Source organism: Poeciliopsis prolifica, unplaced genomic scaffold (assembly GCF_027474105.1).
Source record: "Poeciliopsis prolifica strain line A6 unplaced genomic scaffold, Auburn_PproV2 SCAFFOLD087, whole genome shotgun sequence".
Classification (NCBI taxonomy): Eukaryota; Metazoa; Chordata; class Actinopteri; order Cyprinodontiformes; family Poeciliidae; genus Poeciliopsis; species Poeciliopsis prolifica.
Genome location: NW_026562462.1, coordinates 1,317,559 through 1,333,929, shown reverse-complemented (window position 1 = coordinate 1,333,929; position 16,371 = coordinate 1,317,559). Strand labels below are relative to the sequence as shown.

At 37.8% G+C, this 16,371-nt stretch overlaps 1 protein-coding gene across 16 annotated transcripts in view; it reads right to left on the bottom strand.

Moving 5' to 3' along the window:
* The window catches only part of LOC129353236 (regulating synaptic membrane exocytosis protein 2-like), a 41,840-nt gene that overhangs the window by 7,760 nt on the left and 17,709 nt on the right, over positions 1-16,371 (bottom strand). For 6 of the 16 annotated variants that reach the window (XM_055022483.1, XM_055022495.1, XM_055022485.1 and 3 more), the window contains 20 exons: positions 15,892-16,015; positions 15,705-15,754; positions 15,332-15,420; positions 15,212-15,247; positions 14,326-14,456; positions 13,658-13,829; positions 12,725-12,884; positions 12,507-12,530; positions 11,348-11,416; positions 10,723-10,855; positions 9,636-9,743; positions 8,341-8,391; positions 8,181-8,246; positions 7,121-7,180; positions 5,102-5,211; positions 4,079-4,108; positions 2,439-3,008; positions 1,339-1,380; positions 1,142-1,180; positions 725-751 (listed from right to left, as the gene is read on the bottom strand). In XM_055022483.1, the coding sequence (XP_054878458.1) occupies positions 725-751; positions 1,142-1,180; positions 1,339-1,380; positions 2,439-3,008; positions 4,079-4,108; positions 5,102-5,211; positions 7,121-7,180; positions 8,181-8,246; positions 8,341-8,391; positions 9,636-9,743; positions 10,723-10,855; positions 11,348-11,416; positions 12,507-12,530; positions 12,725-12,884; positions 13,658-13,829; positions 14,326-14,456; positions 15,212-15,247; positions 15,332-15,420; positions 15,705-15,754; positions 15,892-16,015 (2,091 nt within the window). Of the gene's footprint in view, positions 1-724; positions 752-1,141; positions 1,181-1,338; positions 1,381-2,438; positions 3,009-4,078; positions 4,109-5,101; positions 5,212-6,107; positions 6,276-7,120; positions 7,181-8,180; positions 8,247-8,340; positions 8,392-9,635; positions 9,744-10,722; positions 10,856-11,347; positions 11,417-12,506; positions 12,531-12,724; positions 12,885-13,657; positions 13,830-14,325; positions 14,457-15,211; positions 15,248-15,331; positions 15,421-15,704; positions 15,755-15,891; positions 16,016-16,371 lie in introns of all 16 variants that reach the window. The other 10 variants (XM_055022484.1, XM_055022487.1, XM_055022492.1 and 7 more) reach the window with 10 other exon arrangements.

Here is a 16,371-nt window from a genome sequence, read left to right as displayed (position 1 = left end):
TTTTTTTAAGTAGTTAAGACGCTTAAATTCATGCTATTCATGCTACTTGAAGCGAACAAAGATCATATATATATATATACATATATATATATATATATATATATATATATATATATCATATATGTGTGTGTATATATTTTCTCATGATTATTCTGTACCCAGAATGCATTGCTGTTCCACAGTAAAATGTTTAAAATGCGCTGAGGGCCTGTGTACTTTCTGACCAAAGCTTCTCTGTGGTCAATAAGGCAAATTTAGCAACAGAGTTAGCAAAACTCAACAACTATAAAACTGAAATCATGAGTGAAAGGTCTGTTCAAAAGAAGCATAACCATGTTGATACCTGCATAGTTGATATGTTGTGTCATTGATACATGGTGGGGTGTCAACATGGTTTAAATTAGCCCTACAGCATTAGCTTCAACTAAATACCATGTTGATAAGTAGCACATTAGCGCTAATCGATCTAATGTTGATTAGTGGTTAGGGTTAGCACAGCTAACTTTTTAGCTAGCGGTGTCCATTACTGGTCTATGTTTCTACCAAAGAAAACAGGGCGAAATTATCAGGGGTCAAACATTTTCAAAAACAAAGTAAAAAGGACGACTACTTTCAGTTTTTCCTTGTCTTTCAGACCAGAGATGAAAACCAATAAAAACCACTAGAAAACTCTGAAGCAGCTCAAATCTAAACTACAAAGAACAAAGAACCAACGTCTCTTTACCTTCTCCACTCGCTGGCAACACGTCTCCTTCAAATGACAACAATCAATGAACAACAATCAAACAAATTGATCAGGACAAATTGTTTATGAAATGAGAGAGCTGGGCATTATCAGCAGTTACTATAAATATATTTACGGTGAACTTCAGAGCTCAGCTTTTCATCTCTTGTTATTGTCATAAAAATCGTATTTTGAGTTGTGTTTAGCTACAAGCCACTAATACAACAAAAAATAATCAATTGTTTAAAAAGGTAATATTCACAATGTTTTTATGACAATAATGGTAACAAGCTAATTCTGGCTGCCGGGTCTTTACCTGAAAGGTTACTAACAATTAAAGGGATAGGAACTAAAGCAAACCATACCCTCTCCAGACTGCAGTGAGTACAAACTAAACACTAGAGGGTGCTGCCGTACCATTGGGTGTTTTCCTCTGTTGGTCCTCCCATGTTACCTCTGCATCATGCAGAAAGAGACAGTGATTGGTCAAACCCACTGTGACAATGACATCATTCAGGTGACCCCCTCTTCGTCGTCAACAACAACCCAAAGCTTCGGTTTACAAGCTCAGGGATCACCTGAACTCATCATCAGACCACCCTGAGTGGACTTGCCTTTTCTGGTGCCGCCAGGTGTAGCTGAGCGTCTCTCTGGGTCTGATACATGCAGACGGGATGTGATGATGTAACGAACATGAACACATGAATAAATGAAGCATTAAATGAATGAATAGAATTGGATGTGAGGAATGTGGAATATTCTAGCACTAAACTCCTAAATTGACCCTTCGCATGTGACCTCACGCTTTTCAGAAAATAGCCTGCTCTACCATGATGGATGTCAAAACAATCTATCTGCATGATAAGGCCTGTAAATTGAATCAAAAACAGGCAGTTGGTCCCTAAATATTGCTTATGTTTAGTGATTTCACTGTAAGAATTATTGTAAAGTGCTGCAGACAAGAACCAACCGAATTTGTCGTTTTGTTGAACGTCTTTTAATGAGAAAAAAAGACTAGTAAGCATTTCAGGGTTTCCCCTAGAAAACTTGCTAAGCCAAGTGGTAGAGGCGCTAGGACATTCTGTGTTTCTGTATAAAAGTTTAAAAAATCAGAGGCGGACAAATAGACATTGCAATTTAAAATAATAGCGTGTGAAGCTAACATGCAGGTTCAGATACGCCGCTACTGGTTCGCACCCAATTCAATGCATCAACTATAAACCCTAGCTTAATCCATCTTTATTCTCACAGATACTGGTGTATAAAACAACCTATTTAAAACAAACTATGCTTAGCCTGACGAGGGGAAAATAAAGCCTGGTAGCCCGCCAGGCTTATAATACACTGGGGGAAACCCTGCAACTAGGCTTGTACGTTTTCTTACACTCCAGTGTAAGTGGAAAAGTTTTTTATGACATTAGTTTAAAGGATGTGGCAGAAATTTAGGCACATGAGGGAAAAGCTATGAGTCGGTTTCTAAGCTAGCAATGTCCAATTGTTGTAAATACTGCCAACTAGCCTAAGAGCCCCAATTAGACGTGCTACTTCGACAGACAAATCAGCTTGAATTGAGGAAATAAAAGTAAGGCTATATTGGCAAAAACAATGGCAGTTGCTCCTTTAAGTACTCCAAACGTCTGTCATGGCGCCTCAAAGCAATTAGGTGATACACTGTAGATGCAATATCAGGCTACCAGCCCACAGAAATACACACCTGGAGTCTGAGGGGGTGGAGCTGGTGAGGGTGCTGGTGAAGGGGCTGGGGATGGCGCTGGAGGTAAGGTGGATTGAGGAGGCGGCTGTGGTTGTACAACAGGGTGAGGGGGCTGAACAGGAGCAGGAGGCGGGACCGGGGTAGGTGCAGGTGTTGGGACGGAAACGGGGGCAGCTATAGGTGTTGGTGTGACTGTGGGTGCAGCGGGAGGTACAGGTGTGGGTGGGGGACCAGGGGTGGGTGCAGGCACAGAAGCACGTACAGGTGGGGGAACGGGTGCAGATGTAGGCACTGGTGCACGTACAGGTGGGGGAATGGGTGTAGATGTAGGTACAGGAGTGCGCACAGGTGGGGGAATGGGTGCAGATGTAGGAACAGGAGCACATACAGGTGGAGGATGAATAGGGGTGGATGGAGGTGGATGAGCTGGTGGTCCCTGAATTCGTATCATTGGAGGAGTTTGGTGATTGACTAGAGGAGCAGCATGTTTCTGTATGGGGGGCGGGGCTTCATGAGGGGATGTGGGTGGGGCTGTGGATGTTGATGCTCCTGCAGTTGGAGGGGCCAAAACTGATGACCAGCAGTTCAGTTAAAAGAAAGAGGAAACAAGAAGATGATCAGAAACAATGAGAGGATTAATGACGGCATGACCATCTTCAGAGGCTAACCAGTCACATGACCAATCACATGACCAATCACATCACTACTGTAGGTAAAACACAAAGAGGAGGCATCGAGCTGAACAGGTAGCAGAAGAAGAAAATGACTCCAGATCCTTTCCACTGAATTCCCACAAGTCTGAGAATCAACTTCATTGATTAAAGGTGATCTACTATGCTTCTTTGAACAAGTTAGTAAAGATCTGAGGCCTGTACAAAATATGTCCTTTAGTATTTCTGCACAAAATCATTCCTAGATAATGAGATTTTAATCTGGTCTGTTGTGCCTATTTTGAGCTGAGGGAAAATGGCTGCAAACAGATGTGCAATTACACAGCTGTACATCCTTGAAAAGCATAAGTGGAGCCTCCTGCACAACCAACAAGAATGCAGTCCAGTAAGAGGTGTCTGGATGGTAAGTCAACAACAGCAGTCATTGTACAGCCCACACAGCCTTACAAACAGTTGACCAAACATCCCGGAGCTCTGTTGGGTTGCTAGGTAACGGGCGGAACTCCACTGAGGTTGCTAGGTAACGGCACAGTCATTGCCAAAAACTGGTTTGGTGGTTTTTGTTTTTACTCTTGAACTTTTTAGAAGCAGCTGAAACCCAAACAGAAGTCCAATAACATGCAAAATCAGAATTTTGCATAATATGTCACCTTTATGAAGGTTTTGGTTGCTTCATAAAGGCGAAGCAACCAAATGAACACTCAGACATTCAATGCAGGTAAACCCCTGACACACCTGCATTACAACGCAGCTACGACTTCCCACAAAGCCCTGATCAACCCCACAGTGACGTCCACGAGTGTTTTCACACACACACACGTCTCAATCTGTTCCATCATTTTTATCATTTATCAACAATTATCAACAATTACAGCTACAACTACAGCTACAACGCTCTTCTTAAAGACCTAACACATGCAGAGAATGTCTCTATTTCTAACCAGGTGGACGACACTCAATAGTCACTACCTGTCTGAACACAGTCAAAAGGTTCTCCATCTGAAAGAAACAACTCAGCGTTAGACTGCTAAACTCTATTCAGCAAGATCAGCTGCAGAAAAAAAAATCAATTTATAAAAGGTGAATCAATACAGTTTTTTTATTTTTATTTATAGTTTGATGATTTTAAAGTACGTTTTATGGTGCTTTTTTTTTGTCCAGGTCATTCATGTCAATGAGATTTTAAAATTAATTTACAGGTCCAATGGCCAAATAAAGTAATACAGGTGGAAACAAGTACTTGAAGCATTTCTATATGTATTCAATTAGCACCAGAAATAAGGAGAAATCAGATAAAACGGCTCATTTAGAAGCAGTAAAACAATAAATGTACTTTATTTTCATTGCACCAAAACATTTATTTAACCTCAAACTCGATCATTCACTTGTGTTCCCTACTGTAACATGTTGAGGGCCAAAGCTTTTGATTAATAATCAGTTTCTTAATAGTTTTTCTAAAACATTATTTTTCAGTTTTTAAGAAAATGTAGATTCTGATTTCTCTTTTAGAATTTTGCATAAATTATATTTTATGAGGGTTTAAATATTTATCTTGTGTCTTGGTTTGTCTCTTGTTTTTTTTTTACAGCATTTTGGCAAAACTTGTTATAAAATGTAATTTTTTAACAAATTTGACATGAACCAAAAATAAAACCTCCCTAAAGATTAGAACCAATCAGAAATGTCTCTGTTTCTGTTAGAGGGGATAAATTTTGATTTCCCCAGAAATTAAATAGAAAAAAAATTTAAAATAAAGCATGTAATGTAATTTGAGTCTATATATACTACATTGTACTGGGTTGATTGAATGTGATTATACACCTCTGGATATAAATTTGAATGTTTTATAAAGTGTCTCAATGTGGGTGAACTGATGCTACATAAATTAACTAAATAAAAATTAAATGCAGTAAAGAAACATCTTGAATGAGGATAATATTGATTATTATTAGCCGATTGGTAATAAGATCAGCTGTTTTCCAGAAAACGTACTTCGGTCTAGAGGTCCTTTTGGCGGGACAACAGGAAGCTGACGTCCACGGCGAGGACAGACCGCCGATCCGGTGGGACTCGTCATGTTGGATCCGACCCGAGCGTTAGCCCTGTTTTAAAAAAAAGAAAAAGAATAAATAAATAAATAAATAAGGCAATGGAGTATCGAGAAAATAAACTACAATCAGACATAAGGAAGAAAGGTCAAACGTCAATGTCTGATTAGGAACCATGCATCAATTAAACACAACACCAATAATTAAAATTAGGGCTGCAACTAATGATTACTTTAGATTATTCTAGTGATTAATCTTTGTTCTGATGATTAATCAATTAACTAGCTATAAAAATTGGGACAATTGTTAAAATTTTTAATTGAACCGCTTAAACTTTATTTATGCAATATTTTTAAATAATTTTTAAAATAAGAAAATAGCATATGAGTGCAGTAATACAGCATTCCTTTTATGGGTTTAACAGAGTAAAGCTAAAACTAGGACTTTAGGGAGAACAAAAGTGTCTTTTACTGTAAATAAATACAGTAAAAGACTGTATTTATTTACAGTGTTTTATATGTGTGTGTATATATATATATATACACACACACAGTAGATTTGGGATTTTCTCAGCAAATCCTTCAAATCCTTCAAATAAATGTATATTTTAATGTATGTCTTTAATTTGAGGACAGTTACTTGGTGTTTGTGTGTGTTAGAGGATTCAACAGCAGGTCGCAGGAAAGCCAAGCAGGCAGACGATAAATTAAATGTTTTCTCTCCGGGTTGCATACGTGCACGGCTGCAACATAACGATCAAATCAAAACAACAAATCAAACAGACAAAAGGCAACAAACAACAAGTCAGGCTGCCAAACATGCAACAAAAACAAAAAGGGTTAAAATGGCTGATTAGTAAAAAAATAAAGAGTTGGACTTCATGCTCCAAACGACACTTGGCAAACACCGTAGAGACTGAGCTGCCTCCTGATTGGTCAGCAGCGGGTCACCTGATCAGTGCAGGTGAAGGAGGGGCGGAGCGACCAGACCTAAGGTAGGAGGAGTCAGCACGGTCAGTCGAGTGCGACCGCGCGTAGACGGGTCGGTCGGCCATCGCTCGCTGGTCGGCTGAGCGAGAGCGGCTGTAATAATCCTTCCGGTCCATCCCCCTGCTGAACCTGCGTATCACCATGACAACTGTCAACTATTGTCACCATGACAACCGCTGCACCTGGGGGATGGGTTAGTCACACGGAGTGGACATCACTCTGGTCACCTGTGGATCTCGAAAGTAAAAGGCCTTGTTTTGTAGGAGAGGAAATATGTTTGGCACCATGTTTCCCAGGAAGTTTCAACAAAAACCAGAACAGGTAAGAAGTGAAAAATGAAAGTTTTTAACTAAAACTGAAGGACATAAAAGTCGGGATTCCAGAGAAGAAGAGCTCAGAGATCCCAGAAGGAAGATAAGAAGTCAAAGATGACAAAGATTCAGTGGGTATTTTCAATCTATTCTCTGGGTTTGTTCAGTAAAATTCAAGAACTTCTCAAACATTTTCAAGATAAGGTTCCAAACTTTTCCAGCCGCACACTTTGGAGATAAAAACCTAACAAATTAATTAAAGAAGACAGTTTCAATTCGCGATTTTATGTTTAAAATTTTATGGTTTGAAATGTCTCTTTATACATGTTTCCACCCTGAAAAAGTTATTATGAAAAACGTTCTAGCATTTAGCAAAAATTTATAATTTTGGTGATTCTAACTGACCCAAAACAAGGAAGGTTTAACCAGATTAAATCTTTATTGTTTTTTAACTATAGATTGTAATTTAAAAAAATATTTAGGTGTCTTTTTATTATTTAAAAATTTCTGGATTCAACTATAAATTTAGGCTTTTAATCAAATCGTTAGATTGCATCTGAAGCACTTTGAAGGATTTTACACAGAAAAGAAGCACTTTCCAAACCTCTTTCACTAGATCTACAGCTAACTGGGTGATCTCCAGTCTGTAACTGGTCTGTTTACCTCAGCAGCTCCTCATCATAAGCTTCTGGCTCATAGGGAAAGTCTGGGATGAAGTCCTGACTGCGGAACAGAACAACGTCAAACACTCAACACCTTTCTACACTATGGCTGCATCTCAATTAATTCTTTCATTAATTCAATTCAAAAACCGACACTCGTGCATTATTTTGAGTTATTACACACAGAGTGATTTATTGCTACAATTGTGGCATTTTTTCACTCACATCTAATAAAAACCCAAAGTTCAGTTTCTCTCAAACAACAGCAAGCTGAATTCTGTTTCAAATGAGAACATTTTTAGAGAACAATAATGTTTATTGTTATAGTAATAACATAAAATATTGTGATAAAATTCTAACTTTATTTCACTCTCCGACTCCATCTACAGCTTGTGAATCTTCCCCAAACTCATAAAATGACTTAGCTTTATTCCAGGTTTGGTTCATCCTTGTTACTTGCGCACCTCTTAATGATAAACATTTTTCCTTCCACTAAACTTTCGTTTAATATTTTTAGATACAGCGTTTGATGAACAAACAAACTTCTCAAGCAGTGACATTTAGTGGTTTAAGCACTTGAAATAAATCACTCTGAATGTAATATATCTATTAGGTCACACTTTAGAAAGTGCTTACTGGGCTCCAATTTTTGGGGGACGTGCAAATTTTTTTAAATTTTTTAAATGAATCCATATTTTGAAAATATTACACTTTATATAAAACATATATGCCCAAATTAGTTGAGGTGCATCAAAATTTTGGGATTTTTATGATCATAGACAGTATTCCTGCATTTGAAAATTATAAAGTTATAGTCAATTTCTTTGGGAAAAATCGATCAGTACCTTCCATTAAGGCGACTATCTATGAATATACTTTAATTTGCTTTAGTAAAATACATTTTCTTTAATGGACAGGGCACCAAGCTGGCTCCAGCTCCGGACCCCACATCCTTGTAAATCCGGCCCTGTGAATCTATGTAACATACGAGTTTCTTTTTTTGAATTAAATTACTGAATCTACAGAGAGACACCTATAAATTAGCAACTAGCAGAGCTTACCTGTACTCCTCACAACTCCCATTCATTATATGGTTTGTCCAGGTTTGTTGTGGACCATTAAAGTATCTTACATGCAGAGAAGCATATCAATAGTTATGTTTACTCTTTAAAATGTAACTACTGTTTCTGCTGGTACTACAACTAGCTACTGCAGCGGTACCTGTCGTAGGAATCGAGAGAGTTGGCGGTAGACATTCTCCTCAGGTGTCGCCTGAATACAGAGGAGGAAGAACTGAATCCAGATGCTCAGCACAAACTAAACACCAAAATGTCCACAACTTCTACTACTAACGTATCAAAAGCAGCAAAGACAGAAGGAAAGTGGTGCTACAACATTAAGGGAGGCTAATGCTAAGCCAAAGGTGTGAAATTATAGAACTATAACCAGAACCGAGTTCAGGAACAAACAGTGAGACGAAGTTATTCCCAACTAAAACCTGAACATAGATCAGCTCTAACATCAGGACTAAAGTGCATTGCATCCAGTTCAGACCCGTTTCTGCTTTTCATGGTCCAACACATCAGCACATCATACTGGATCGGACAGCACCTACTGGCCGCTAATGCTAGTGACACTCCTGCAGGCGACATTATTGTGCAGTGAGTCATAATAATGGTGCAAAATCTGTTAGAAAAATGTTCGTAGCGCCTTTATTTCTTAGCAGATTTCTATAAAACATGTCTTCAGTTAAAGCTTAGAAAGTTGGTTTGTTTTATTGACATAAGTCTATAAACTGTTTGGTTTCTATCAGCTCTGTCACAATGCAAGAGAGGACCGAGCTAATTTCTCTTCAATGTTGGTCAATAATTAAATTTCACATCTTTACTGATGCCAAAGTTTGTTCAAATTTAACAAAGTATGGCTATTAAACTATAAAATTTCATACTATTGGATGATTGTTATGAATATTGCAACAATCTACAAAGGAAGCAATTACTCCAGTTTTTGTCGTTTATTGAACTTTTATATCAGCTGCAGTGATTTACACAGCAAGGGAAAATAATGCTGAAAAACATGGGAAGAGCAACTGAAAACAATTTGTATTCTGCTTTGATTTTCTTCCTCTCTCATTCGACTTTTCTCTAAACCCAAAAACGATCACGTTCAAGTGTATCAAATTAAAACATCTTCCTGACCACTGAAATTGGACCTTTGTTATCTAGTTATTGTTGTGTTAAATAAAAATGGCGTCGGTTTTTGATGTTATTTGCGTTTTTGTGTCATTTTTCCAACCACAGATTTTCCTGACTCAAAGCACAGCAATGGGCGCGCCAATTGACATGATGTCCAGTTCAGTATTGCATCAATGATCCAACTGCAGCTCTTCCACAACTTCAACACTGATTTATTAATTAAAGTTTTCTCATTCTAAATTAAGTTTAATTAAGCCGGAACCGGACTTCATGTTCCTCTAGCTCCAGTCCAGGTGTGCTGGTGTTGTTTCCCTCTGGTACCTGTCCAAGCTGCTGTACTGACAGGCGTCAGAGTACGCTCGACTCAGTTTGGAGCCGCGCAGCAGCCGCACCGCATCCTCCCGGTACAATGGATACAGAGGGTTGCCACTGGCAACCAGAGGTTAGAAGTCAGAGAGGTAACGAGCCACAGAAGAGGAGGAAAAGTTGGGGTAAAAATAAAAGGCAATCTTCAAAAAACCAAAAACACTATGCCTCAAAAAGTAGCAATTTTAACTCATCAAAACAAATCTCACCTCTTTGCTCTTTAATCTCGTACTCTACAAATAGAATCATCTAATAACATGGCTTAAAAATAAAATCGGTTTTCCAATATATTACCAATTTATTACCTTGGTTTCTTTCCTGAACGAGAAATTACAGAAAATATTTTTTAAAAAGTAGTTTTTAATTTAATCTGGAGAATTAGGGCCAGGCATCAAGAATGTCTGCTTTATTAGGAGAATAAGGCCTCACATTTATCAAAAGTTTTATTTAAAATTACAAGGAAAAAATTGTTTTTAATGAGAATCAAATTGTTTCTTCAAAACAAATAATAAACTGATGCTGATGTGATAAAAGGTGAAACATTTCCTTATGTATAAAATCAATAACTTCACAAAATGTTTAATTTGTTATTTCTCATGCTGAAGTTCTCATAAAGTTACGACTTTATTCTGGAAATATTATTTTGTTCTCAATTAAAAAGATATATATATATATATATTCTGTGGTAGAATTAACCTGAATAAATTAAGTCATCTTTTTATTATATATATTTATATTAGTACTTTTTATTTTTTATTTTTTTTATTGAAGCCCTGCAATGACATTTTACTCAATATGTACATTTTAAATGTCCAATTAAAATTGAATGACAGTATAGTCTGTCTTTGCGTATTTAGAGTCTAAATAAATAGAAGCTGTAAAACACATTAAAACAAGATGGCCGCCTCGGGTATGCTGCCGTCACTCTGAACTATGGAAACATAAGGACTACATAGAGGCGAAAAAAATCCAGATTTTCAAAAAATTAAGTCTCCAAAAGCTAAAATGAATTTATCTGCCATGCAATTTGCTCAGTGTTTACCTTTGTGGAGGCGGTTGGCTCGGCGACCGTGGCCTGCGCACCATCTCAGATCGGGAGCAGTGATTGGACGATATCACCTGTTCTGGCACTGAGAGGGTGGAGCTGTGGAAGTCCCGCCCATTCTGTCTGTAATCTGCAATGAAACAAACATGGTTTATTCGTCTACATTTATGTGATCTAAAGATAAACGTTTAGTCAAACTACAACTTGTGAGAAAAACGTTACATTTCTAACTTAACAGACAGAAAATCAGCTCCATAAAAGAACCAGGAGTTAAAGTAACCTTCTGAGTCTCAGAAGTTTATTTTTTTTATTTTTTATTGTCAACTTGGTCAGAACAATGTATGAATGTATGAATACATTTAAACAGGAAATCTTACATGCCATCACACTTTACCAATAATTATTCCGGATTACTGCTCATGGTCACGGCTCCCTTTCCATAAAATATGTACATACAGTGCTACTTGTGTAATGTGTTATCATACATTAATAGGTAACACTTCTATTTTATGTTATAGACATGTATATTTTATTTTGTGCATTTTTTTATTTATATAGAGAATATTGACTCTTATTTCTCCATATCATTGGGCTGTATTGTATTGTGGGATGTTGTGGTTACCTGAAATGACGCCAATGCCGTCTTCACAGTCGTAATCTGAAAACTCGCTGTCGCTGATCCTTTGAGATCCTACAAACACACAGAGACAGGAAGAAACAAGAAGGATGTTTAGAAGATCACATGTCATCTTCAGCTGGAAGCACAACAGATAGAAAAACGTTAAACTCAGGAGCAGAATGAATACATATGCAACCCTGAGGTTTGGTTGTCAAAAGTGTCTTTTTAGTAACAAAAATTGTTAAAAACCATTGCCTCTTTCCTCTCACTTGAGAACGATACACTCCTTTGTATTGATAGTCACCTAAAATCACAATAAGATACATAGAAATTTGTAACGTGACAAGATGTGAAAATGTTAATGGGGAATCAATACAAGGAACCACATATAACCTGTTAATGCCATTTATGAGTCAAATGCATCATAACAATCCTTCATCCACAAACAGAAAGCAAACAAACTTCTATCAGCAGTTAGATAGATGCCTCGGATGCTGTAGCAGTCAGAGGCTTCTGTAACACTGACTGCGACAGCATCTCTAATAATTCTTTAAGGAAAATTACAGTTACGTGTAATATCCAAATTAGCTGCTGCTGTTTCCACTCGCACGGGAAAACGGCTGCAAACAGATCCGCAATTATACAACCGTACATGTTTGAAAAGTCAAAGTGGAGCCTCCTGCACAACCAACAAGAGTCAAGGAAGTGGTTTCTATATGGTAAGTCAACAACAAAACACTTGTCTCTTCCAGCAGCCATTGTACAGCGGTAAAAGCAGCAGACAAAATGTGCTGGAGCTCCTTTGGGTTGCTAGGTAAAGGGACGGGTTCGTCAGGTTGTTACCTAGCAACTAAAACGTTAGCATCAGAAAGGTTTTGAAACAGCTTATTTTTAAACACCAAAAACATTAGCTTACTGGCAAAATATTTCATTTTTTAAAATGCTTGGGCTGTTATCAGAATCAGTAGAAACTAAAATCGAAATATAAAAATGTGCAAAATGTGAATTTTGCATGAAAGGTCCCCTTTAACAATTCTATGGACATAATTGCAAATTGTCCATTTTGTTTGTTTCTAATTTTATGGCTGCAGAAACAAAAACTGCAACACAAAATTCAGAGGACTTCACACAGACACACGGTCACACACACAGGTGTTATTACCTGAGTTAAAGTAAGGACCTTTATCTGGTAACGCATCATAAGAAGTGAAACAACAAACAAACAAAAAAATAGATGTTAAGAAAATGACATGATGAAATAACGACACAAAATAAACATCTATATTTCTAAAATTGATCAAATTTATCAATAAGAAGCAATAACATAAGAAAAATAACGTGATTGAGTGAGAATTGGTGTGTTTCCGGTGTGACGCTCACTCTGAAGCCTCCTGCTGCTCTGGGACGGCTCCGTCTGCAGTCCCCTCCTCTGCAGGTAGGGGGAGGCGTTGGGCAGCGGCACGGAGGAGACGTCATGAAGCTGCAGCTTGTACCAGTGAGGCTGATCGTCCAGCAGCGCCGATTCCAGCTCTATCAGGACCTGAAGACAAACCAAACACGTCAGGACGCCCTAGCCTCAGATTACCCCTTAATAACACAACATGTCAATATATATACAACCTAAAATAAAAATATTAGTCTCTTAACGCACGTATTGTTTTGAAAAGCCATGAACACGTCCCCTCAGGGTCTTTTGAGTTATTTACACATTCTTAAAGTGTGGATTCCAATGTCAAACATAGAAACCAAAAACAAGTTGTTCTTTACTGCCAAGTGTTGTGTGCATCAAAACATGTGCAGCTTGTCATTTAGAAGCAATTAAAAATAAAAACAGACTTGAGTTGCTTTGCCAGAAACAAAAAATAAATACAAAGTCATCCACCCATTTCTATCAACTGCATTTATCCATTGTATTTAATTAATCTAATTTAATAGTAGTGAGCAGAGTATTATAAGCTAGCAAAGTCGTAAAAAACAAAGAACAGTTCTCACTAACGGACTCCTTCACTCTGCCGTTCAAAAGAATCGAGTGAATCGCTAACGAACGACACATCAAAACTCCCAGCAGTGTTGGCTTACTTTCCTCCGATTACATAAATATCCATGGAGTTGTTTTTTTTGTGAGTGACCCGGTTTTAACCCATTCATCCATCATTTTTAAACAAAATCCTTTGCTAAGCTAGCTGAAGCGTCGCACTTTGAGCTAACGTGACGTCACGGGAAATAAACGGTCGTTGACATGCAATACCGAGAGGACCACTAGGGGGCTCCAGCTCCCCTGTGATACAGACTGATTTAAGCAGGTGTGCTCACCTCTCCCAGGAACTGGCTCTCCTCCTCTCGGACCCTGGCCTGGTCCCAGACAGTGAGCTCCAGCATCCGCTCCCTGAACTCGCGCCGGTGAACCGGGGAGTACATGAAGGTCTGGTTCCAGCGAGGCTCCAGGGACTTCTTCACCGTCTTCGTCCTTCGTTTGCTCTTATCGCTGGGAAGATGAGAAACAAGAATTTACATCAAGTGTAAATAAATAAAAGCTTTGGGGTTTTTTTCATTAGTTTTATTCTGTTGTGACTTTTTCCCTAATTCAATTAGTTTTGATAAGTGTTTTTTAATTTGCATTAATTATTATCAGAGTTTGGTACATTTGCTTGAGTAACTATGTTGTACTTTCCACTCATACTTGAGTAATTGTATTAGGAAGTTTTTCTACTCTTACTTGTGTACAATTTCTGGATTTTCTACCCTCTGATGAAAAAAAAATGTTTTAACCAAAAATTGAGTTAAGAAGCAAATATTTTAAGTTGTTCTTTGAGCTCAATAATTTTTGCAGTAAGGGAAAGAAGTTGGAGCACAGCTGACTTAAAGCTACACTGCAAAAACACAAATCTTACAATAATTTTAATGTAGTTTCTGTTGTAAGGGAAAGGAACATCAAGTATAGCAATAGTGAAAATAATGTAGTTTTGTTTTTCTTCTTCTACCTTCTGTCCGGCAGGAAGTAGATCTTGACGTATGGGTTTCGCGGTCGTCCATCGTCCCGAACAGGAAGTTCTTTGGCTCCAAGGACCGTGACGATCAGCTGATGACCAACCTTGTCATACCACAGTTTGATCTGTATTCAAACATTAAATACAGCAACTTTAGAAACAGAACAGAGAACAGATCTGACCCATTCATACTGGTTCAATCTTTATAAAGGGCTCCAATTTCTTAGGGGGCGGCCCTCATAAAAAAATCACAGCGACCAGTCACATTTACTTAAAGACTTTTTAACAAAAAAACTATCATTAATACATTGTACTTTTCACTTTTACCTGAATGACTTTATTATGACACAACACTAATCCTATTTCAGTAAAATTTCTGGATTTTCTATCCACTGAATTAAAAACAAACTTAAGTTTTAACCAAAAGGTCACCAGATACAGACACACACCTGCAGTTTTTGTTAAAACTTCATCAGTTTTTTATTGAAAAAAACTTACTTTGAAAATTTTCCTTTATATTGTAATTATTATTTATATACATTATTTTCATTTTATTATTTTAAATACCCACATTTCCACATAATTTTATATTTTGGTCTGTCTGATGATGTTTTAAATATTAAATAATTGATGTTTTGATCAGTTTTACCAAATCCTTTAAGTTACTTTTTACTTTTACTTTTGAGGAAAAATATGCTGAAGTCTTACTTCAGTGCAATGTTTTATGTTTTCTCATATCGATCACCAGAAAAAAAATGACACATATTTGGAAACATTGTTTCATAAATTGCAGGTAAGCATCTATTTTACACTAAACTGATGAACTCTACAGCTAACAACAAACTCAAGCTAACCTACAGCCCAACTCTCTACATGTTACCTGGATCCTGGGAACCAGAGGAGGCCTGTTTACACTCTGTAAACACATACACGTCACCATGGAAATGCCTGTTTACAGACGGGTTTCTGGGCCGAGGTGCGAGATGTTGGCTGAACTTACGGAGACTTGTCCTGACAGAACGCTGGGGCTCATGGGAGAGGTGACGGAGATGGACGGGCCGACCTTCTGGGAGTCGAAGGAACTGGAACCTGAGCACAGAAAAACAAAACCAGTTCCACTGGAGCCCGCTTTAGACTGCTACATCAGATCTTTCCTTCCATCACCATCTACAGTAACTCTTTGAAGAATTCAAATTAGTAAGAGTTACTACAAAATGTACATTTTCTTCAGGATCAATATTTGAATTTTAATAATATGATTAATTTTAACTGAGCTAAAACAGAAACACTAACATCGTACTCTGAGGGAAAATATTTAAGTGCTGTGGTTTTCTGTAAACTTGTGTTGGATTATGCTTTGTGTAAAAACTCACTGGAGTCCAGGTGAACACTGGAGGCGTCTGCTGCTCTTGAAACGTCTCTGCTGAGCAAGAACCAACAGATATCCGTTAGCATTAGCATCCAATGAAACATATTTCATAGGTAGATATGATATCAGACGCAGAATATGTGAACATTTTTAATTTTTTCAGCTTGGACTGGACCGGATGTGTGACCCACCGGACCGGTCGGCACACCACCAGCTCCACCTGCGGTTCTGGTTTGGACTCCATGATGATGTCATAGACCTCGTTGAATGTGGCGCCCTGAAGAACCCGGCCATTCCACTCCAGAACCTGATCACCTGGAGATCAAAAACGTAACACGTTACAGTTCACACTGCAAAAAGCAAACGAGCCACACTCGTCGATATTTATTACTGGATTGGAATGAGCCTATCAGCCGCTATAGCTACCAAATGATAGCTGTCCAAGAAATGATCAATTATCTAATGATTTAGAATTATATTAGATGGATAAAAATATAAAGTTAATTGGAAATTTTGGTACTTTATTGACCACAGTGACAAAAAAATTCATTTAAGTAACAAAAAATTACTAAATCAGGCAAAAGAGAAATTTTTCAAATTAGTTTCTTTCAATAAAATCTTCTGAAACTTTAACAAAAACTGCAGGTCTGTGTCTGGCGAATGTTTGGTTA